At 42.8% G+C, this 25,944-nt stretch overlaps 1 protein-coding gene and 1 pseudogene across 1 annotated transcript in view; both read left to right on the top strand.

Moving 5' to 3' along the window:
- The window catches only part of LOC124624995 (dipeptidyl peptidase 1-like), a 65,844-nt gene extending 40,343 nt beyond the window's left edge, over positions 1-25,501 (top strand). The window contains exons 8-10 of the mRNA XM_047149143.1: positions 9,959-10,070; positions 14,215-14,375; positions 25,011-25,501. Of these exons, the coding sequence (XP_047005099.1) occupies positions 9,959-10,070; positions 14,215-14,375; positions 25,011-25,196 (459 nt within the window). The 3' untranslated portion in view covers positions 25,197-25,501. The remainder of the gene's footprint in view (positions 1-9,958; positions 10,071-14,214; positions 14,376-25,010) is intronic.
- Positions 4,770-4,887, top strand: LOC124554058 (annotated as a pseudogene).
- Positions 25,502-25,944: the final 443 nt, after the last annotated feature.

Here is a 25,944-nt window from a genome sequence, read left to right as displayed (position 1 = left end):
GCGGCGAGGTACGTCATCTGGTGACGTACATATTCAACATCTGTCATCCACTTCTGGGGTATTTCCCGACATTTGCGACCCCATGTGTTTGATAGCAAACTGCTATGAAACTCGAGGGTAACCACTAACAAAAATGAAATGAGCGTATGGCATCGTTGGCCGAGAGGCCTCATCCAGGGAAGTTCGGCCGCCAAGAGCACGTCTTCAGTCGACGACACATTGGGCGACTTGCGCACCGGTGATGAGGATGAAATGATGATGAGCACAACACAACACCCAGTCCCCGAGCAGAGAAAATCTCCAACCTGGTCGGGAATCGAACCCGGCCCCGCTTGCATGGGAGACGAGCACGTAAGCACCCAGCTATGCAGGCTGACACCATTAATAGAATCTGGAGGTAACTGCTGAGCACTTCATCTCACTGGGGTCACAATTCCACTTGCTATCGTGGAGACGTGCAGTCTCCTAAATATGCTTGAGCAACCTGTTGCTTGCCCTACTCTATTATCCTAAATGTGACTGGCGTAAGAAAAGAATGCAGTGATTTTGGCGCTGCATGTCTGTGTAGCGCCCTCTGCGAGCCTGACCGTAAACGTGTTACTGTTGTGCTGTTGATGTCTACTGGGTAGACAATCTGGCAGATCTGGCTGTAATGGCAGGGGGACTAAGCCCTAGGGTGCAGAATCCCCCCTCCCACGCCCCTCTGCCTAGGGAAAAGATGGCGGTTCAAGAAGAGGGTTCAAATGGCTCTTAGCACTATGGGACTTAACAACTGAGGTCATCAGCCCCCCAGACTTAGGACTACTTAAACCTAACTAACCTAAGGACATCACACACATCCATGCCTGAGGCATGATTCGAACCTGCGACCGCAGCAGCCGCGTTGTTCCGGACTGAAGCGCCTAGAACCGCTCGGCCACCGTGGCCGGCAAAGATGGCGGACCCATATCGATGTCGTGGGTAACAGCCTCAATGAGTGGGTCAGTGGGATGAAGTCTTGCAGTCGGCAAACATCGACCTGCATCGGGATGGTTTCGAAGACAGTAGCACTGTCCCTGTCCATCGAAATGTGGCCATGAGGTGGAGAAGACGCTGGCTGAGGCTGTCGTGGGTCGCCCAGGTCGACATACGAACGGAGAGCATCTGGAAAAGAAAATGTGAGATGTTTTCCGCATCTTGGACGTAGCTAATTGAGGTGCTTTCTGGTAAAGGCCTGATTGTCAGACATGGAGTAACCCAACAGCTTGGTGATTCGAGATGGCGCCCAACATTGCTTTCCTAAGTAAAATAAAGAGGCAAATAACCTATGAAGTAGTTTGAACTTGGGTAGATGCCAAGCTGTCTGTGGACCACTCTGCCCGACGAGCTTTACAACTTTACGATAGACAGTAGTATCCTTTGGGTGGGCTATGTAACTCTACTACTTGAATATGACCATCTGGTTTCTCTACGGACGCAATTGGTTTAGCCATTGGCTGTTGCTGTTTGGTCCAATGACACATTATTCCTGTAGTAGTTGGAATTCAAAGTTTGTCCTTCAAGACAAAGGGAATGTTTTGCACTCTGAACAATTTTGGTATTGCTGAACACTCTAGCGTAATACGTGCTCCATAATCCCTGACAGAAGTAGTTTTGCTGCGGAAGGTAGCTGCGAACCTGCGTAAGAGGCACATAAGGTATGTATGAGGTACTACGGCCAGCAGTTGATTGGCTGAGTCGTGCTCTTCCAGTCACAAATTTGAGAATAGGCTGAGAGCAAGAATATTACTAGCGCCCTGCTACTTGACCACTAACAGCTTTGCTGAGGTTGTTGTATCCTTGCAAGGTACATTAGTACAGAACTGACGGCAGACTGATATGCAGTCATTGTTGTAACTGGCCAGCTGACTCTGAGACGTGGTGAGCTTAACTGTTCATAAGACTGTCAATTGAGAATTGTGGATGAAGGACCTGTATTAGTCTGGAAAATGACAAGGGTGCAGTTGATTGCTACGTCACTACTTGAAATTTTTGTGGACCATGGCAAAACTACGTTTACCTGAAAGTCTTTCTAAAACGGAACCCACTCGTCAGTACGACATTAATGTACAGCTGATGCGCAGAATTACACAGTTAGGCCTTGTGGTGTTTCTTGTATACACTTGGTCCTTTGAAAATAACAGTCATCACACTGGTGCATTATAAAATAACTAAGACAAGAGCGTAACTTCGTGGGAACTTGTTTTCTTGCTTTGCCTAGAGAGCAGCTGGCTTTGTCCGCCCGTCACGTGATCTGGGGTGGTGTGAACGCTCTGGGCTGCTGCGCGGTGTACTAGTTTGAAATACGGTATGATGGAGAAATCCTGCAATGCCATGGACAACGTCACTGTTTGTTCAAAAGCACAGATGAGTGGTAAACAAGCGTCTAACCTCAATAAATCATTTTTCAGAAATTTGTCGGCTGGATGCAATAGAATAATCTTCCACGGTAATGAATTCAGGTATGATTGGTTCTCACTGAGACAATGGAATTTACAAATCGCACGTTAACCAATGTAATTAGGCTAACCACTCACACTAACTTTGTCCGTTTTCTTCATTCAATCGCAGAGAAAAAATATGTATAGCCGCACTGCATGTGTTTGGGAATCATAGTAATCTGTTTGCTCTCTTTCAACTGAACGATTATTAATTCACTAGGCTCTACCTCATGATTAAGCTTCTGGATGAGAATGTACATATCACCAAAATATGCATGGGGAAAGGCTCTTTGTTGCTCTTCACCTGTGATTTAGTGCCTGCGTATGTAGTTCCGATCTGGCCACGTAGTTGAGCCACGGCTCCAACTTCTTGTCGAAACTGGGAAACGGCGGAAATGGCATTCTCATCGCTTGGGCTAAGTTAGTTTTCCTGTGTCCTTTGCGCATTTTGCAGGAGCAATATTAATTACATTGCGATATCCAGTTTCAGAGTTAGAAAACTGAAACGGAAAAGCGTCTGATCAGAACAAATTCAAGGAATTGGCAGGAAGACCAAAATATTTCACTGAGAATAGTTCAAAAATATGCTCTGCATGAAGTAACCACAACTGCAACGTAAAACCACTCGGGGCAGCCGCGCGGTCTGGGCTTCTTGTCAAGGTCCGCGTCCGCGTGGCTCCCCATGTCGGAGGTTCGAGTCCTCCCTCGGGCACGAGTGTGTGTGTTGTCCATAGCGTAAGTTAGTTTAAGTTAGATTAACTAGTGTGTAAGCTTAGGGACCGATGACCTAAGCAGTTTTATCTCATAAGATCTAACCACAAATTTACAAAAAAATTTTGCAATGTAAATTGTCACTCAAGTAAATTATCAAACATCCGTGTCGCCATTTTTTGTGAGGGCAGTTACATTGCACCCCAAATAAAATTCAGTTTCTCCGAGGTCGCTACGCAAGTGCAAATAATGGTATTACCGAGCTTCACCAAGTTTATTCAATGCACAGTATATAGTTCGAGTCGTATGGGTAGGTTGTGTATAAAATACATTAGTTCACTGAAAATCACTTAGAAGCAAAATCCAAACTGGATTAATTATATGTTGCTTATTCAAAGTCCTGTCCTGGATAGTAAGCTGGCTAGGTGTAGTTTATAAATTTTCATAAACCGGAGTAGAAGTTTGGCAGGTTGCTCGATGGTTAATCCATGACCACTGTCAGGCAACTTGTGGAAAACAGGTCGTAGAACTCTGAGGTAAATGCTTATCACTGCAGTAACAATTCGACTGACTATCATGGAACCGTGTAGGCTCTGAAATGTTGTCTGGGCTGAACGTCACTCGACCAGCTCTATTTTCTTACACAAGACAAGATTAAGGAAACAGTGCAGCAGTGATGGTGCCTCCTATCCCGTGTTGCACTTCCCACGAGCCTGACTGCAACCATGTTGCTGCTTGTTGTGTTGTTGACGTCTGCCGGGTAGGCAGCCCAGCAGACCTCACTGTACCATAGGGGGCTTCAGTCCTAGAATACAAAAAAAAAATGGTTCAAATGGCTCTGAGCACTATGGGACTTAACATCTATGGTCATCAGTCCCCTAGAACATAGAACTACTTAAACCTAACTAACCTAAGGACAGCACACAACACCCAGCCATCACGAGGCAGAGAAAATCCCTGACCCCGCCGGGAATCGAACCCGGGAACCCGGGCGTGGGAAGCGAGAACGCTACCGCACGACCACGAGATGCGGGCCTAGAATACAACAACTCCCAATTTAAACGAGACCCTAGATAAACTAAGAGGGATTAACTTATTTGTATTTAACGTGATGAAACTTAATATGTAGTTAATATTCAAAATTTTAGTGAACTTCTTCAGTTGTCTCGTTGTAGGGTCCACAGTTGCTGCACAGTTATTTAAGCTATGATTTTCTTTGAACCTGGCTCCATGATTGGTATGAATTTTTGAATGACTTCATGCTGCTTGCAATTGTTAATTTTCAGTTTATTTTCATACTTTTGTGCAATTATGGTCGTAGATCACTTTCAAGCACCCTGTTTAAAGGGTCATTTATAAAATAATGTGAGATCTTCAGTACATTCTTTCTATAAAGTTGAATCGGTAATGTGAAACAATATAAGTTACGCTACATGTACTGATTTACAAGATATATTTGTTTTCAGTTTGCTCATCAAATTATCTGCTGCGTTGGCAATATCGTCAGTGCTCCAGAATGTGTTAGTATAAAGAACTTATGCCAATGGCAGCCTGCATATTTAAAAAGATAATTAATATTCCACATCTATCTAACGTCGTGGCAACGGCCTTGCCGCAGTGGATACACCGGTTCCCGTCAGATCACCGAAGCTAAGCGCTGTCGGGCGTGGTCGGCACTTGGATGGGTGACCATCCGAGTCGCCATGTGCTGTTGCCATTTTTCGGGGTACACTCAGCTTCGTGATGCCAACTGAGGAGCTACTCGACCGAATAGTGGCTGCTCCGGTCAAAGAAAACCATCATAACGACCGGGAGAGCGGTGTGCTGACCACACGCCCCTCCTATCCGCTTCCTCATATGAGGATGACACGGCGGTCGGATGGTCCCGATGGGCCACTTGTGGCCTGAAGACGGAGCGCTATCTAACGTCGTGCTCATAGGTATAGAAGCAATATGTGAATAAAATTTAAGAATAGCAGCGTACAATCTATCAGTCACGATAAATTATTAAAATATAGTACTATTTTACATCTACATATTAAAACCATCCTCTTAGGTTTAAGGTCTCTTCATAATCATCTGTATTGTCTGGTTGTCTAGTGTCACCACGACACCGATGAATCCTGCTTCGGGCATGGATGTGTGTGATATCCTTAGGTTAGTTAGGTTTAAGTAGTTCTACGTTCTAGGGGACTGATGACCACAGATGTTAAGTCCCATAGTGCTCAGAGCCATTTGACACCGATGGTGAGCTCTAGGTGCTGCAGGAAATCGCAATACAATTGGTGTAAAATTTTCGAGGAATTTCATACTTCATAGCTCTATCTTTTCATTTAAAACTCTATTGAACCCATCTCGGATATAGGGCTTAAGGTTTCCATTTCTTCCTTTTCTTTCTTGACAGAAGACGTGCTGTCATGTATATGTTTGGAAACAAATATGGTTCGTTCACACAGTATACCTCCTGTTCACAAAAGCAAAGTGCACTTTTCTCTTGGCCCTCAGTATTATATTCTGTATTACTCGGTTCTGTCTCGGATTAGTACGTTATCAGTGACACACAACAGTACGCACTGGTTGGCTGGCGAGAGATGGCCGATGTGCACCTCGGGCATCAGTTCACTAAGAGGGTCTGCGGTTTGTTGCAGTACTCTGTTTTGTCCGTTTTGGTGACGAATTTACAGGCTTTATCACTGTTGTGAAAATATTTTCACAGACACAAAGGTAACTGCAGTAAGAACCAGAATAAATCATTATTACATCATTACTCTGTAACGAACCGCTGGAGTCACGAGTCTCTGATACCAAAATACTCAGAAAATGTCTCTAAACAACATCCGAAATTTTTTCGTGAAGTTAGGTCACCCTGTAGTAAAGTTTTTATATTGTACTTATACTGAGGTGACAAAAGTCATGGGATAGCGATATCCACATATGCAGATAGTGGCAGTATCCCATACACAAGATATGAACTTAAACTTTGTGTTCTGCCTTACGGCTGGTCTTGTCTTGGGGGAAGCCTCGTCAGAGAGGTCCACCGCATGAGCGTCTAGGGAAGTGATTACAGTGGTGGTTTCCCGTTGCCTTCCACTGATGATGATGAAATGAAATGATAATGAGGACAACACAACACCCAGTCCCTGAGCGGAGAAATCCTCGACCCAGCTGGGAAAGCCGACCGGTGTGGCCGTGCGGTTCTAGGCGCTTCAGTCTGGAACCGGGTGACCGCTACGGTCGCAGGTTCGAATCCTGCCTCGGGGATGGATGTGTGTGATGATGTCCTTAGGTTAGTTAGGTTTAAGTAGTTCTAAGTTCTAGGGGACTGATGACCACAGATGTTAAGTCCCATGGTGCTCAGAGCCATTTGAACCATTTTTGAACCAGCCGGGCATCGAAGCCGGGCCCCTTGGCGTGACAGACCGCCACGCTGACCACTCAGCTATCGGGGCGGACCGAGGTATGAAAGAGCAGAGCATTGGCGGAACTGTCATTTGTACTCTGGTGAGTCAGGTGAAAAGACGTAACTCTTAATTATGGCCGCAGGACAGTAGTTAACAGACTTTGAACTCGGAGTGGTAGTTCGAACTAGACGTATGGGACATTCTGTTTCGGAAACCGTTACGGAATTCAATATTCCGAGATTCACAGTGTCAAGAGCGTACCGAGACTACCAAATTTCGAGCATTATCTCTCATCACAGACAACGCAGTGGCTGATGGCCTTCACTTAACAACCGAGAACTGGGCGTGTGTGTAGTCAGTGCTAACAGACAAGCAACACTGAGTGAAATAACCGCAGAAATCAGTGCAACACGTACGACGAACGTATCCGTTAGGACAGTGCTACGAAATTTGGCGATAGTGAGCTATGGCAGCAAACCACAGCACGACATCGCCTGCAGCGCTTGTCCTGGGCTCGTGACCATGTCAGTTGGACTTTAGACACTGGAAAACCGTGGCCTGGTCAGATGAGTCCAAATTTCAGTTGGTAAGAGCTCACGATAAGGTTCGGATGTGGCGCAGGTGTCACGAAGCCATGGACTCAAGTTGTCACAAGGCACTGTGCAAGCTGGTGCTGCCTCCATAATGGAGTGGGCTGTGTTTACATGGAATGGACTGATCATTGACTGGAGATGGTTATGTTCGGCTACTTGGAAACCGTTATCAGCCGTTCGTAGACGTCATGTTCTCAAACAACGATGGAATTTTTATGGATGGAAAGGAAAGGAAATTTGTGGTAAGTTCCTATGGGACCAAACTGCTGAGGTCATCGGTCCCTAGCGTTACACACTACTTAATCTAACCTAAAATAACTTACACTAAGGGCAACACACACACCCGTGCCCGATGGAGGGCTCGAACCTCCGACAAGGGGGACCGCGCGCGAACCATGGCAAGATGCCCAAGACTGCGCAGCTACCCCACGCGGCTTTTATGCACGACAATGCACCATGTCACCGTGCCACAGTTGTTCGCGATTGGTTTGAAGAACAGTCTGGACAATTCGAGAGAATGATATGGCCCGCCAAGTTGCCCGACATGGGACATAATCGAGAGGTCGTTTTGTGCACAGAATCCTCCATCAACAACACTTTGCAACGACTTGTGGAGTCCATGCCCTGTCGAACTGCTGCACTACGTCGGGCAAAACAAGGACTGACACGATATTAAGAAGTACCCCATGACTTCCGTCACCTCAGTGTGTGTGCTAATATACGAGTGTCGTCCACAAAGTAAGTTCCGTATCTACGTATTTCTATCCGCGGCAGCGCTACGATAGCAGTTCCGAGCTTGCGCGGCAGTTACTCTGACTCAAGGAGAAGACAGGTTCGCCATTTTCAGATCGCTGCTGCCGACGTGTGCTTTGCAGTGCTTCTTTATAATGTCAGCCGTAATTGAAAATGCCGCCACGTGTGAAATCAGATCTGTGATTCTTTTTTTAAATGCAAAGAAAGTTAAACCAAAGGAAATTAATCACAAATCTGTGAGGTTTACGGACAAAATGCTATAAGTGATTCAATGGTTAGAAGATGGGTCAGACTGTTCAATGGAGGACATGATCAAGTGCACGATGAAGAACGAAGTAGACGCCCGTCTATGGTTACTGATGAACTGGTTCACAAAATTGAAGAGAAGATTAAGCACAACCGTAAGTTTACACTTAGTGCCCTTGCTATGGAAGTTCCGCAAATCTCATGACCACTAATTCATGAAATTGCTACTTAAAAAGTGAAATTTCGAAAACTTTGCTCACGTTGGGTACCCAATATTCTTACTGAACACAAAAAACAACGGATGGGCAGTGCACTTCAGTTTTTGACACGCTACAATGAAGTAGCCGATGGTTTTCTTTCTCAGATACTCACGGGGGATGAAACTTGGGTATCGTACCACACCCCTGGAACAAAACGACAATCAGTGGAATGGAGGCACACTTCATCCCCAAAGAAGGTTAAGCGTAAGCAAATATTGACACCTCGAAAAGTCAAGTGCACCGTTCTTTGGGACAGAAAACGCATTTTGCTGATTGTTTTCTTACCACGAGGCCAAACAATCAATGCACATGGTTACTGCGAAACCATTAAGAAATTGCGCCGAGGATTACTGTCAAAAGGTGTTGTTTTTTTCCACGATAATGCCCGACCTCATACCCCGAATTGGACCAAAAACTCTTACAGGAATTTCACTGGGACGCGTTTGATTATCCTCTGTACAGCCCGAACCTCGCTCCTAGCGACTTTCATCTCTTCTTACACCTAAAATCTGTTCTTGGTGGTCAACAATTCAACGATGATGACGAGCTGAAAGAACATGTTACCACATGGTTAAAACTTTTCACTTTGTGTGTATTTCATTGTTAACGTAATTGTGTTTTCTTTTCAAATTACATCTATTTAAGTAGTCTGTAGTCGATTATCATTTCAGTAGAGTTATGCTATTCCCTTTTGACGTTAATCTGTCATCAAGCTGGATCTGCTTCTCTGTGGCTGTGTAGATAAGGTTGAATTACCCCTGTTGAAAGAAATCAGTTAGATGCCTTAGGTTCTGGCAGGATTCTATGAATAAGGCACACAAAAACTTGTGCCACGCTGTGACAAGTGCCTACAACATTTCGGAAGCTATGTAGAAAAGTTGTTTAATAGTTATAGATTTTTGTGCAATAAATATTTTTTCTGTATTTGTACACGTTTGTTTTATATAACCAAACGGAACTTACTTTGTGCACATACTCGTACGTACTTGAGATAAGGGCTATTGCTGACATTTTGATATCATTTATTACAAAACGATCAACACATAATTACGTATGAAGTCGAATAGGAGTTCTGTTGATGTTTTGGCATGAAAAAAATATTGAAACTGCGTGAAAATGCTTTCTGTTCTCCATGAATTAATAGTTTATAGTAGGTGAATTACATATTTACTAAACATAGTCAATTACTACCACATAAAATGTATTTGTGCACTCGGTATTTATTCATCCGATCGATCAGATTGCTGAGAAAATATTTCATCTTAAATTTCGTTACTTCACTTAGTATCTTGCTTCTGTCTTGATCTTATTTGCATATATTGCATTTATAGTTTCTCCATGAGGTCCATGGACCAGGTTGTAGGTCGTGTGTGGAGCAACTGTATGGTGCCACGAAATCTGAAGTTACGGCCTGTCTTTAGGATGTGGCTTGTCTAACATATTTATCGCCTTTGTCTGGCCTAAAATGATGTTGTTTGTGCAGTAAGATTTTAGCTGCCGTAATTACTTTAATATGTTTTTTCTCCTTCGTGCAGGATTACGGTCTCGTGGAGGAGTCGTGCAGCCCATATGTCGGCAGCAACACGGAATGTTCCACTAACGTCACCTGTACGCGTCACTACTCCTCTGCCTACGAATTCATTGGCGGTGAGCAATCCTTTTCGTATATACGTACACTGTACAAGCTACCTTATCGTCTCTGGCGGTGGGCATTATGTGTACCTCTGTCTTTTATGAAATGTCTCCTTTTCCTGCATCGTTAGCAACGCACGGGATATTATTTGTAACATTTCTCTCATGGAGGCTGCACATGCCTGTCATGCTGAGTCCGGATGGAACCTGACAAGTAATGCGACCGCCATTCGCTGCATGTTCTCCACCAGATTCCCTCAGCCGGGGGGCAGCTGTTCAGATTTCCAACGGGATGTCTGTGTGCAGATTTTTCTTTCTTTCCCTAAACCATTTAAGGCAATTGCAGGGATTGTTCCTTTGAAAAGGACAGTGTCCTGCGTTTCTTCCAGATCCATCTTCAGTCTGCCTTGTGCTTCGACGTTAACTCGTCCGTGTCGGAACTCAGCTGCTCAGAATACAGACAGTCTGATCTCTCATATTATACAACGCTTAAATTTTGAGAACGATATTTTAGAGCACGTTCAAGCTGAACACAAAATTCTGTGGAAGTGAGTGGACGGGAGAAAATTAAAAAAAGAAGAGAAGGGCGCTGAAAAGAAGTGAGAAAAGATGTGGGTCTCCGCAGAATCGGCGAGGAAAGCAATGAATAGAACGAGGGGTAAGACGAGAAATAGCAGAAATGAGAATAGCGAGAAACTGATCAAAATTGGGGTCCACGAAGCAGACGAGGTGAAGAAATTATGCTACCATGGAAACAGGAAACAAAGTAACACGTGACGGGCGAACTGAGGAGGACATGGAAAGCAGACCAACACAGCCAAAGAGGGCACTCCTTATAGGGAGGTCCACGAGTATCAAAAATTGTTCTTAATTTGAGGAAGAAATTTCTGAAAACATACTTTTGAAGCACAGCAACGCATAGATGTGAATCATGGACTGTGGAAAAATCAGAAAAGAAAGTAACCGAAGCATTTGAGACGTGCTGTAGAAGTATGTTGAAAGGTAGATGAAATGATGACAAATCGGGAGGTTCTCTGGACAATTGGCGAGGAGAGAAGCATTTGTAAAACATTAATACGGAGAAGGGGCAGGGTGATATGACATATGGTAAGTAATCAATGAATAACTTGCATTGCACTAGAGATCTGTAGGCAGAAACCGGAATATATACCGCGTATAATAGACGATGTTGGGTGTATGTGCTGCTCTGAGATGAAGAGATTGCCATAGGGGCAGAAATGACGGCAGGCCGTATCAAAGTACTCATAAGGGTGAGAGGGACGATGTTGGGGAGCTGTGGTTGCCACACGATTTTTTATCGTCTGCTTGTAACGAGTTCCGTATCAAATCCCTAACATGTCCTCAGTTTCATAACAAACTGTGTGGCGCCATGTGACGCTGTTAATATTCGTCCAACTCGACGGCTCGCATAGTGCTACAGGAGTAGGAGTATTGCATGGATGTTTTGAAAATAAAATCTTTGGAGTCCTATTGTGAAATTGCTGAACCGCTTTCCGAGCTGTGTGTGATTTGAAAAGAAGCACCCTCTACCTTCCTCTATCCTGCCAGAACCTAAGGCATCTAACTGATTTCTTTTAACAGGGGTAATTCAACCTTATCTACACAGCCACAGAGAAGTAGATCCAGCTTGATGACAGATTAACGTCAAAAGGGAATAGCATAACTCTACTGAAATGATAATCGACTACAGACTACTTAAATAGCTGTAATTTGAAAAGAAAACACAATTACGTTGACAATGAAACACACACAAAGTGAAAAGTTACTGTGGCAAAAGTGCCGGAATACAAGACAGTGATTACAACTCCAAGTCAGTCAAGAAGAACTACACACATAGATGATTAGAGAAAACTTGCAAAAGGAACAAATGAAACATGTAATTTAGGGTGAGCAAAAGAGATACTGTCTAACGATGGTACACAGCAGCAGAACGAAGTAGGTTACCCTAGCAGCAACATGGCGACGACAGTGGTCCAGTTAACGTCTCAAATACGAGTGGCCATCATAATTTCGTATGGTTTGATTGTCATAACTAGCGGTCAGCAAGACCATGCATTGATTCTCCGACTAATCAGTAGTGTTAGAGCGACGTCTTTGTGATTGTAACACTCTGTGAAACCGCCTTCACATGGCATCTGAACTGGGTCCATATGGTTTGGAGACTGACTGTACGAGCCATGGATATACGCCTTAATGGCGGACGAAGACGGGTCCTAGTAAGGTAGAGCTATTGCTGTAAGAGTTATTTAACGACTCGCGTTTCGGAGAAAACGACCTATGCGCAAAAGGCCCCACTTTTATAGCCAACCCAAGAGTGCTAATTCGCACAGTTTTGGGTAGGCTGCAAAGTTAGGTTAGCTAGCTAGCATTGTCCTCCTCTAAGGGTCAGGATCGCTTCTCTGGCACATCTCTAGTGTATCTATGCGCAAAGGACTGTTCAAAGTGGGCACAGAGAAGAGGTCCCTCACATTGAAAAACGCCAGCCAGGCGAAAACTGCCAACTTCTGATTTAATAGCAATCAGTACCGGTAAAATGTGTGGGCAACTAGATGAGTGTCCGGCGTTCCCGGCTAAGTATTTATTCTCATCTTCTATGAACCCATGCCCTCCTTCCCATTCTCTCTGTCTATCTCTTCGTCCCCCTCTCTACCCGTTCTCCTCGCCCAATCTGTCCACCTCCTGCATCCCCACTCTCTGTCCATCTGGTACTCCCCCTTCTGTACCTATGCTCCTCCTCCCTCTGTCCATTCCCTCTTCCCACCGCTATATCCATTTCTTGCTCTGCTTTCTATTTCCATCTCTCCCCCGTATGTCCATCTCTTTCCCCCCCCCCCCCCCCCCACAGTACATCTGCTCCTTTGTCCACCCCATGGCTCCTCTCTAAATCCGTCCTCATTCGCCCTCTAAATCCATCTCCTCCCCTCTCTCTTTGTCCATCTTTTCCTCACCACTGTCCACACTCTGTCCATTTAATCCTCATCCTCTCTCTGCTCACATCCAGCCTCACTGTTCATCTCCTCCTACCTTTCTCTCTGTCCATCTGATCCTTCTTCCTGTGGCTTTCCAGTGTACGCACATGTCACTTATATTTCACTTATTTTTAACACATTTCACATGTATTTGTACACATATTTCACCTGTATCTCTAACGAATTTCACTGTACAGTGACTGTTTGACGTGACATTGAGCTACGTATACATTTATGGCGTCATATCTCCTGAACTATGTGACTTACAATGATATAAACTTTTCAGGTACATTCAGTGGTATATGTGGTTATTATCTACTAAACATGTTGTGAATATAGAGTTGGTAGTAAAGAAGTAATAAATCAAAGCATCATAAGTACATTTTGTGTTATATGTGAATATGAATATTGTTCGTAACTTATGTTGCAAATAGAGTTAGTAGTAAAGAAGCAATACATTGAAAGGTTATGCCTGATGCGTGCGTTTTACTGCACGAACAGCGATATACATTTTATTTTTCACCTTTTTGTGGGGGATGTCAGCGACAAAAAGTCTCCTGCAGGTTTGAACTTATGTGTAAAGTTTGTTGCAACTCACTAAGTGCTCTCAGTCTCAAATACTGGATGAATGTAGTCTGGCTATTTGCAAATCGTGAGCTAGGTTTCTTTTTCATCCCACTCACCCAACCTTTTAAGTGGTAGGTGGTTCTTACATCCACATCGGTTCTTTCCAGACAGTAAGTTGTATGTGTACCAAGTTAGACTGCAATGGATCCAGTGGTTTAGGAGGAGATATGGTACAGAGATACTTAAATACACCTACTTTTATAATATGTGCGAAGACTGTTTGTTTGGTATCTCTTGCCCGCCCTCGCAACACATATACAATCGCAAATAAATTATAATTAATATTAATTACTTTATATAGAAATATTTTTATAGCCTGAAAGGCTCGCTAAGATGTAATCTGTCCAATCCAGATGCGACGACAACAGTTTGACACCGCTGGAGTGTGCCGCAACACACTACACATAAGTTAAAAATCACCAGAAGTTAATGTCTTCATTCGCTTAGTAATTATGCTGTTGTGAAATGGTATGAATATTTTTGAAACAGCCTGTGTATTGTTCTGGTGAGTTTGGGGAACTGAGTTTGGGTTTCGCTTGCAGGCTACTACGGTGGCTGCAATGAGGTGCTGATGCAGGAGGCGCTGATACAGAACGGTCCACTCTCTGTGGACTTCATGGTCTACGACGACTTCCGGGCCTACACGAGTGGCGTCTATAAGCACGTCGAGTCCACCACCAGGTCGGACTTCAATCCGCTCGTGGTGAGTAGTACACGTTGACGCCCGTACCCTATTAATGTCGCAATTAACTTCCTCTTTACAAAATATTTGTGAGGTAAGCTGGTACCTTCTGTTTATAAAATAACATTTTTCTGCTACCAGTCAAGTCTTTCTTCTTATTTGTCTTTTGCACGAAGCGTTTCTGGGAATGGTTTCCATTTCAAGTACGTTTTTCGTATGTTATGTAATTTGTTCGTAAAGTTTTCGATGTATGAGCTGCTGTATTATGCTGTTGCCTTTACTGTAATATACTGGGTGAACATTAATAAAACCGACAAACTGCAGGGACGAATTTCTTTCATTCATCATCGCCATCTACTGGGCAAAGATACATTTCCGGTCAGAATTCGTACCTGCAGTTTGTCGGTTTTATTAATGTTCACCCTGTATAAACAAAAGCAATATTGTAAAATGGTTCAAATGGCTCTGAGCGCTATGGAGTTTAACATCTGAGGTCATCAGTCCCATAGAACTTAGAACTACTTAAACCTAACTAACCTAAGGACATCACACACATCCATACCCGAGGTAGGATTCGAACCTGCGACCGTAGCGGTCGCGCGGTTCCAGACTGTAGCGCCTAGAACCGTTCGTCCACAGCGGCCGGCCAATATTGTAAGTAGTGATCGATATTGATAAAGAGTTCACGGTGAATTTGGAAAAAAACTCTTACTTACGGTTTTCTTGTTGTCCACTTACAGAGAAACTCATACATGTTAATCACATACAATTTACCGTGCACAGTATAGGTTCAGAACAGCGGAAGTACAAAAACAAAAGTCATACAGATACTTTTACATGTAGTCAACAAAGATAACGCTATAGAGAGAATGATATACTATTCTTTCTACACAGGGTATTTTTCTCAATAACCTAGTACTTTTTACACATAAAAGGAAACGTCCTGACTCACAGACTCATCATCGCACAATTCAAACTGCTGGAGATAGAAACTTAAAATTTGGCGAGAGAGTTGAACTTACACTATGGGCATCGTTTCAGAATAGATTTTTCGAAATTCCACCCCAAAGATGGTGAAACAGAGGATGAAAGGTTTTTGGAAATATGTCGCTATTATGACAATTTTAAAGCTATAAATACGAAAATTGGTATTTGGTTCCTCGGACAGAAATTAAAAAAAAAAATACGTTTCTGAATTGTTGGAAATTCAACCCCAAAGGTGGTGAAATTGTGGGTGATTTTTTTTGGAAAATAAATCACTATTAAAGAACTACTAAGACATTTCTAAAGCTATACCTATGAAAAGTGATATTTGACTTCTCGGTTAGAAATAAAAAACATATATGTCTCAGAGTTCTGGAAATTCAGCCACTAATGGGGTGAAATAGATTTATAACAATGTTTCATTATGAAAGCAGAATGGTTTATTGGACGAAAGTACAGTCGAGAAAGACCGTGATTTTATCGGCTTAATTAAAGTAATAAGTTTATAAAGTGTGGCATTTGTGAATAAAATAAAAGAAACAATTTAACAGTCACCACGACAAATCAGCTTTGTCAGAACTGCGTTGAAAAAGAAACGGATCTTCAATACATTAATTCTTCAGTATACCTAATATAAACGTATAGAATAATTTCTGTTGTAATTAATATGCAAGCTAATCATTTCCGACGACAAAATATGTACCAAGTTGAGATATGATTCCATGTACAGGAATATCAGTTTGAGATGGGAGAATTCAGTACCAGGTGTTTAAGACTGACTGTGATAACCATAGAACCACTTATCCCGATTTGCCAAAAAAGGGTTCAAATGGCTTTGAGCACTATGCGACTTAACTTCTGAGATCATCAGTCGCCTAGAACTTAGAACTTCTTTTTTTTTTTAATTCCGTACATGAAATTAGATTAAAACCGCTGGAACATTTTAAATATGCAAAGACTGGCAGGGGGTATGAAATATTGCTAACTCTTTTAAAGCACATAGATTTGCAAATCAGCAATGGGTGTAACAAAATACTAATTCCATTAAACAAAAACAAAATCTGTGCAGACCATACATTATGGTCCATATTTACGAAAGTACTTATTTCCATGTATCACTATCAGTTTCTTTTCTTAAAGATGTTATTGGTGCATATTAAGAAATTCACTTTAAAAATTCGCAATTATCTCTATGTGAAGATCGATCATTTCTTACAAAATTACGCGTGTTTACATACGAAGTGCGACAATAAAGTAATGAGACTGATTTTCTTTGCAAGGTGTGGCGTGAGCACAATATCTTTGACCTTGGTCTATAAGCTGCTTCTAGTCCAAGCGACACATCGATGTAACTGCTAAGTCATGAGTTGTGCTGTAATAAGTTAACACGTGTTTGTGTCTCTCGTCACGGAAATGGAACCGCATAATATTGCCCAACGGTATGCCATTTCTTTTTACGTTAAATTGGGTGAAAACGTGGCGACAACTTACGGTAAGCTTCAGAAGGCTTTTGGAGAGGAGGTTATGCCAAGAGCTCAAGTTTTTCGTTGGCATAAAATGTTTAGTGAAGCCAGAACGAATGTTGAAGATGAAGACCACAGTGGACGACGATCAACCTCACGGACGGATGTCAACTTGGCCAGGGTGCGTGAGCTCGTACGGTCCGATCGAAGGTTATCCGTGAAAATGATAACAGAAGAACGAACATCAACCGAGAAACGGTTCGTCTAATAATAACTGAAGATCTTGGTGTGAGAAAGATTTTGCAAAAATGGTCCCCAAAAATCTCACACCACAACAGCGAGAAACACGGAAAAATGTGGCAGCCGATCTATTAGAGCAAACGGAAATCAATCCAGAACTGTTGAGCCGTGTTATCACTGGTGATGAAAGTTGTTTTTTTTCAGCACGATCCAGAGACAAAATGCCAAAGTTCGCAATGGTGCTCACAAGGATCACCCAGACGAAAAAAAGGTCTCATGTCAAAGTCAAAAGTGAAATGCATCCTTGTGTGCTTCTTTGATTCCAAGGGAATTGTTCGTAAAGAGTGGGTGCCTCCTGGACTAACAGTTATCCAATATTACTACAAAGAAATTTTAGAAAGACTTCGTAAAAGAGTTCTTCGTGTCCGTGCCAACATCGGTGACCATTGGATTCTGCATTACGATAATACACCATCCCATACTGCTCTGTCAGTACAGCAATTTTTAACCTCAAAACAGATTTCAGTACTACCACAGCCATCTTGTTCACTAGATATCGCTCCGTGCAACTTTTTTCTATTTCCAAGAGTCAAAACGGCGGTCATTGGACACAATTTTCAAAAAACACAAGATATCCAAAAAGCTGTGACGAGGGTCTTGGAGGATATTACAGAAGATGAGTTCCAGAAATGTTTCCATCAGTGGCAGAAGCGCTGGAAAATGTGTGTACAATCAGAAGGGCATTACTTTGAAGGAGACAACAGTAAACTTGACTGAAACGGTAAGCAACATTTTTTTCACATCAGTCTCATTACTTTACTGTCGCACCTCGTATTACAGTAAAGGTAATGGAACAATATGGCCCCTCACACATCGAAAAAATGTAATATACGAAAAACGTTCTTGAAAATGAGAATCATTTTCCGAAATGTGTCGTGCAAAAGAGAAACATAAGGGAAATTGTGAGTGGCAGCAGAAAAAGGTTATTTTAGATGCAATTCTGTTGTTTTTAGTGTTGTAGGCTTTCACCAACCATTTGTAAAGGAAGAAGTAAAAAAACTGGTGTTAAAGTGCTCCTGTTAACGTTACATTTAAGAAACATTTAATTCTACGTCTATGTAACTGTTCTGTAAGATTTTTATCTTATGTTGTACTTACGTCTAGATAGAGTGATGTCCATAAAACATCTTGGAACGTAATTACTTTTATTTACCGCGATGTTAATATAGGTTAGGAATTTACCTTCTATAGAAATTTCGTGTTACTCTTTAACATTTGTCAAATGACAGATCGTTCCATTGACGCGATATGTTGATAAATAAATTAGATCTAAGGTAGTCAGAGATAATTTTGTTGAGGGAAGCAGAACTGGAGGTGAAAAATTGTTCTCCTAGCACATTAAGAAATATGTCTGCGGTAGTACCTGCTATACAATTTCCCATTGCTGCCCGCTCTTCCTGTGTGCTTATTTCCTTATCGAATTGAAAGTAATTTTACGACAGAATGAGCTGTAGTAATTTTACGATTTCATAAATTTCCAAAAGGGGTTTCCTTTCTACATCTAGAAATGTTATCATGCTCAGAGTCTGTTGAGTGTGTACTACATTTTTTGTTTATGATTGTATTTTTATTATTTGAGAACCAGTCACAGAACAAAACAGTATTTTTTTTTAAGAACGAACATCATATTTAGCAGGTAAAACGGGAAAGCGATGATAGCACCACGTAACTGGGTGGGCGGTGGGGGGGGGGGGGGGGGGGGGGGAGGGGGGAAGGTTAGGACACACTCACAAGCTACATGCCAATGAGTAAATGCCCTGAAAATTAGGCAATGAGCAGCACTTTTTTCACAAGCGGCGAGATGGTCACGACTCGAACAGTGATCCGGAAAGTGCAGAATAAAAAATGGTTCAAATGGCTCTGAGCACCATGGGACTCAACTTCTGAGGTCATCAGTCCCCTAGAACTTGGAGCTAATTAGACCTAACTAACCTAAGGACATCACACACATCCATGCCCGAGGCAGGATTCGAACCGGCGACCGGAGCGGGCGCTCGGTTCCAGACTGTAGCGCCTAAAACCGCAGGGCCACTCTGGCAAAGTGCAGAATAAATTTCTTTATTTCCGTCTACGATCACAAAGTGTTATGTCCTCAGACAGGACATAACATTACGTGACCATAGACGGAAATAAGAAACCAACACTTTTATTTGACAATAATCGCACGCTATCATTTCCAGAGCATATATTCGTACTGTGATGGGTCTGAATTCACGTCTCGTCTACATGAACCGCTGGACATTTTAATTCTTATGATTGATTTTGTCGTGAAAATGTAGCCTCCCTGTTTTGAAAATATATAGTCTCTTTCGCACTTGATTCTTTTAAGCTGACATCTTTTAAAACCAAATCCCACAGATAGAACCATTTTTCTCAGGATTTTCTCGCTATGCTTGAAGTGCAGTGCTGTCAGAGTCTGGACATTTTCATGTACTGTTCACAATATCGCGTAAATTGGTAGGTGGTAAGACATTAATCCATATCATCAATGGGGCATTTCTTGTGTGCACCTTACTTCTTTTGGGTAGATACTTGAACCCTACTCCTCCACTCGGCATCAGGTCTCTCCTACGCACACCATTAACACGTGCTTGCACGTCCCGTCACGTTTTCCTTCAGTACTTTCATTCCTTTCTTGTTTTTACCTCCCTGCGAAGTTGTTTTCGGCGTTCACTTCAGTTCCTTTCGCATTGAGACAACAACGTACACCGCTTTGAACTGGAGTGTAACTAAATTACAGTATCTGATCAAAGACGTTCAAACACCCATATGTAATTAGGAATCGACCACTAGATATGGAGGCGGTGGTATTAGAAGCAGTAACAGAAAGACGGGTGGGTCAGGACAGCTCAGTGACTTCCAACCTGCGCTAGTCACTAGATGTCACCCGAGATAAAAATTAATCGGGGACATTAAAACTCTTCTAAAGTCCCGAAGTCGGCTATTTCCGATTGTGAAGCGGAAATGTTAACGACAAGCCACAGCTCAACCAAGACCAGGTAGATCTCGTGTAACGACGGACAGGAACAGGGTAAAAAAACCACACGAAATCAGCCGAAGGAATCAGTTTCCAGTTCCAAAGTGCTTCCAGCAGTTCAGCTAGAACAATGAGTGTGTGTAAGGATTTAAAATGAACGTGGTACAGTGGTCGAGAAACTCCTCTTAGGTCACGCATTTCTGTGGTCACTTCTAAGCGATGCTTGAGATGGCGTAAATAGCGAAGCCGTTGGATAGTGGATGACTGAAAACGAGTGATTTGCAGTGATGAATCACACTATGCCCTGTAGCAATTCGATGAATAGATTTGGGTGTAGCGAATGCCGGGAGAATGTTACCTGCCATCATGCGTAGCGCCAAACAGTGAACTGTGGTGGAGATGGTATTATGGTATTGGGGTAGTTTTCGAGGTTAGAATGTCGATTTCTTCCTACATTTAAGAAAACGCTAAAAGCGGAAGGATGTGATCACATTTTCCAGTATTGTGTACTGTTTACAGTATATCAACAGTTCGGAGGCAACGAATGTATCAGCGTGATAATGCACTGCAACGTAAAGCAACATCTGTGAGGCATTGCTTTGTGGACAATAACACTCTTGAGATGGGCTGGCCTGTCCAGAGGCCGGCCGGAGTGGCCGAGCGGTTCTAGGCGCTACAGTCTGGGACCGCGCGACCGCTACGGTCGCAGGTTAGAATCCTGCCTCGGGCATGGATGTGTGTCATGTCCTTCGGTTAGTTAGGTTTAAGTAGTTCTAAGTTCTAGGGGACTGATGACCTCAGATGTTAAGTCCCATAGTGCTCAGAGCCATTTGAACCATTTGAACCTGTCCAGAGCCCCGACCTAAACCCAAGGAAACACGTTTGAGATTAGTTGGGACGTCGACTTCGCTCAAGACTTCAGCGTTCATCTTGAGGATGAATGGGCTGCCATTCCTCCAGCAGAGTTCAAGACGGCATAATGGTGAATGGTGGAACATCCGACATTGATATCCACTAACAGGTCTATGGTTCAATTTGTGGTATAATGAAACATTTACTCAAATGTTATAACAGGAAATGGGTAGTGCTGCAAGTGAACGTGGAACAAGACCATAAAGACCAGAGCCAACTACAAGAATCCTTGAAAAATGTGCAAGCAGAAATTTCCTTAACGTAAACGGAAAGCAGACGAAAATGCAGTAATTCATCATACGTCAAGAACTTACTGAACGAACTGTTCTTGAATCTTCAACCAAACCAATGTTTAATTGTAGACCAACTATGTTTAAAGTAATTTAACGAAACCCGTGCGTCGAAATGAAAGCGCATTTTCATTAACATGTGTCCTGTTCCGTCTTTTGCGACTGTAATAGTCTCGTTTGGACCAGATGCTTCTGGTTTTTATTGAAAGCGACTTCAGTGGTCACTGTAACAATTGTGGTCGTGCTTATAAATCGATTTAAGGACATCGGAAACCTATTGTTTAAATTAACGTGATGTTTTTGTGGATATGCACTGTCTACCATTCTCCTGTGTGATTCTAGGTGCACGCACGGTCCCGCACACACACACACACACACACACACACACACACGCACACACACACATGGAGAGAAAGTAGAGAGAGAGAGAGAGAGAGAGAGAGAAAGAGAGACATAATTGTATAGGCCTACATAGAATATACCGTGCGTAGAACACGAAGGGAGGAATAGCAGCCGCGCGGCTGCTATTCCTATTCTAAGGCGTCTTGCCACGGTTAGTGCGGCTCCCCCCGTCGGAGGTTCGAGTCCTCCCTCGGGCGAGGGTGTGTGTGTTGTCCTTAGCGTAAGTTAGTTTAAGTTAGATTAAGTAGAGTGTAAGCCTAGGGACCGATGATTTCAGAAGTTTAGTCACAGGGGAACTTACCGCAAATTAGTTTTTAAAAAAAGAAACAAAGAGGAATGGCAGATTCTGCCACAACCACATAAAGAAAACAAAAGACGCGTGATCAATACAAATCCCACAAAGTTCATGAAGTGAATGTCGATTAATAATAACATGAAAACGAGAAGATACTGTGTGCCAGTGCATTGTGGTGTGCTAAAAATCTAACATCCGTGTGTAAACGAAAACGTAGAACTACTGTAGGGGCCCAAACATGTGAGTATAAAACTATACATGAAAACTGTTTATGATCTTGGTAAAAAGATTTATAAGCAAAGTCATAGTTGTTACAGGGACCACACAGGACTTTTTAAATAAAGCAAAAGGCCTCTGGTCCAAATAAGACTTTATTACAACCACAAAAAAATCCCTCACACTGTGGAAGAGAGGCATAAAAAAACACTATTCTTAATATTACTTATTAGATGTTATGGTTGCCATTTACATCAAAAACTATTTATTCATGAAATACACTATTCTTATTATGGCGGCGTGGTCATTATCAAGTGGACTATTGCGAAAATTATGCTTCCGTACATGTTAAAACTTTAAAAGATATCTGAAGTTTACGGTATGTCATCATAAAGTGCATACGCTCAGTATTAAAAGGCTGATGACATATATGCATGTCAGATATTTTTGCAAGTTTTGGTATGTACGGAAGCACAATTTTCACTGTACTCCATTTGGTAATGGCCATACGGCCGAAATCACAAGCTTGGATTTTACGAAGAAATAGTATTTAGAGTAAAAGGTAACCATGAAGTCGTTCAAAACAATTTATTTGTCTGTGAGCCCTATCACTGAAACGTTAAGCATTTTTAGTTGTATGGAAGGAACCAAAATACTATAAGCAAATGCGAATAACTCAATTATGTGAAATGGCTTCCAAAATACAAGTTCTAGTACCCAGACCGCAATTGGTATATATCCTGATTACTAGTTTCAGTGAACTTATACTACCATCTTCATCTAGTCAGATATTTGAATTATGAAGTCCCTATGTGTGGTACATTCCCATCCGGCCATTGAAAAAATGGAGTTAAACTCATAGGAAAGACACTCTCATGCAACACTAAGTACACTAAAGTGAAAGTCATAACTGTATCAACAAGACACAGAGGTGTCAAATACATAAGATAAAGCACGTCCGCTGCAATTAGATGTGTCTGTGTTGATTAACCGGTTGTCAACATATGCGCATCTGACAACAAAGGATGCGCTCTATCTGATATACACTATGTGATCAAAAGTATCCGGACACCTGGCTGAAAATGACTTACAAGTTCGTGGCGCCCTTCATCGGTAATGCTGGAATTCAATATGGAGTTGGCCCACACTTAACTTTGATAACAGCTTTCACATTCGCAGGCATACGTTCAATCAGGTGCTGGAAGATTTCTTGGGAAATGGCAGCCCATTCTTCACGGAGTGCTGCACTGAGGAGAGGTATCGATGTCGGTCGATGAGGCCTGGCACGGCGTCGGCGTTCCAAAACATCCCAAAGCTGTTCTATAGGACTCTATGCAGACCAGTCTATTACAGGGATGTTATTATCGTGTAACCACTCCGCCACAGGCCGTGCATTATGAACAGGTGCTCGATCGTGTTGAAAGATGCAATCGCCATCCCAGAATTGCTCTTCAACAGTGGGAAGCAAGAAGGTGCTTAAAACATCAATGTAGGCCTGTGCTGTGATAGTGCCACGCAAAACAACAAGGGATGCAAGCCCCCTCCATGAAAAACACGACCACACCATAAGACCACAGCCTCCGAATTTCACTGTTGGCGCTACACACACTGTCAGACGACGTTCATCGGGCATAGCCGTACCCACACCCTGTCATCGGATCGCCACATAGTGTACCATGATTCGTCACTCCAAACAATGTTTTTCCACTGTTCAATCGTCCAGTGTTTCCGCTCCTTACACCAAGAGATGCGTCGTTTGGCTTACCGGTGTGAAGTGTGGCTTATGAGCAGTCGGTCGACCATTAAATCCAAGTTTTCTCACCTACCAAAAAATGGCTCTGAGCACTATGGGTCTTAACTGCTGAGGTCATCAGTCCCCTCGAACGTAGAACTACTTAAACCTAACTAACCTAAGGACATCACACACACCCATGCCCGAGGCAGGATTCGAACCTGCGACCGTAGCGGTCGCGCGGCTCCAGACTGTAGCGCCTAGAACCGCTCGGCCACCTCGGCCGGCTTTCTCACCTACCGCCTAACTGTCATAATACTTGCAGTGGATCCTGATGCAGTTTGGAATTCCTGTGTGATGGTCTGGATAGATGTCTGCGTATTACACATTACGACTCTCTTCAACTGTCGGCGCTTTCTGTCAGTCAACAGACGAGGTCGGTCTGTACGCTTTTGTGCTGTACGTGTCGCTTCACGTTTCCACTTCACTATCACTTCGGAAACAGTGGACCTAGGGATGTTTAGGAGTCTGGAAATCTCGCGCACAAGCATATGACACAAGTGACACCCAATTACCTGACCACGTTCGAAGTCCGTGAGTTCCACGGAGCACCCCGTTCTGCTCTCTCGATGTCTAATGACCACTGAAGTCGCTGATATGGAGTACCTGGGAGTACAATGCAGCTAATATGAAAAACGTATTTTGTGGGGGTGTCCGGATACTTTTATCACAGAGTATATGACGCCTTTGTGCCTTGCTGATATAGTTATGGCCTCCATTTTAGTGTACTTTCTGTTGCATGAGACTGTCTTTTTGTGAGTTTAGCTCCATGTTTCCAGTGGCCAGGTGGCAATGTACCACACATGGGTGCTTTACAATTCATGTATCCGATTACCTGAAGATGGCAGTATAACTTCACTGAAACCACTGGTCAGGGTATGTATCAACTGCGATCTGGGCAATGAATCTTCTATTTTGGAAGCGTTTTTTCAATGACAGAGAGATCACTCTTCTTCTGACAATGTGAGGTAATTACGAATAATTTATTTATTAGTGCTTAATCGTCTGTGTCACTCACTGTGCAGTCCGTGAGCCACTCGGTGCTGCTGGTGGGATACGGAGTGGACGAGGCCTCTGGAGAGAAGTATTGGATCGTCAAGAACAGCTGGGGCGGCGACTGGGGAGACGCCGGCTACTTCAAGATCCTCAGGGGGACCAACGAGTGCGGCATCGAGAGCATTGCTTTCCAGGCGACCCCCATCCCTGCCTGAACTGCTATTCTCGTAACTGTTGCCACTTGACATGGTTATTACTCAATAAATACGAAGATTTTTTGGTCATCAATAAAGATGTAGATTGGAAATATGCATGACGACGAATGTTTTGGAATTAAACATTTGTCCCTTCTGAACTCCTACTCCCACTACTTCAACGATAAAAGTTTCATTTTTTATACTTATAATTTCTTTGAATATATTATCATCAAACGCTATTATGTTTCCCAAAATGACTGTCACATAAGACGGGATTCAAGGTACAGCAATGATTGAAATAAAGAGACCGCAATTAACACTTACACATGCAATATTACTCCTTTATTCTTCATTCCTTACAGATTTAAGTCAGATTAAATGATGGTCAAAGCTTCAGTATTGTACCTTAAGCATCAGCATGTTTCATCCAATGTTCCCATGTTGTGAACGTGGTTTATTACAATATTACTATGCCTACCTTAATTCACTACCACTACTTCCACTTTGGAGGACTGTTTTAGATACGAGATAGCTTCCGAAAGTTCCCGAAATTTACTTTGGCAAGAAAATGATTACGAGTATGTTAAAATATTACCAGATGTCTCTCCACACATGTTTCTTGGATCATTGTGGAAAGTGGCCACGAACTGAGTGGTTTGGTTAGCTGTTGTTGAGCCTACGAGCGCTTCTGCTGTCGTGTTTATATGAATTTGCAGTTTAGCGATGGCTGATCTGAAAGGCAACATGTCTGTACAAAGTTCATTCC

The sequence above is a fragment of the Schistocerca americana genome, chromosome 1 (assembly GCF_021461395.2).
Source record: "Schistocerca americana isolate TAMUIC-IGC-003095 chromosome 1, iqSchAmer2.1, whole genome shotgun sequence".
Taxonomy (NCBI): Eukaryota; Metazoa; Arthropoda; class Insecta; order Orthoptera; family Acrididae; genus Schistocerca; species Schistocerca americana.
The sequence above is the reverse complement of the archived record's forward strand: the minus strand, read 5'-3'. Positions and strand labels throughout refer to the sequence as shown.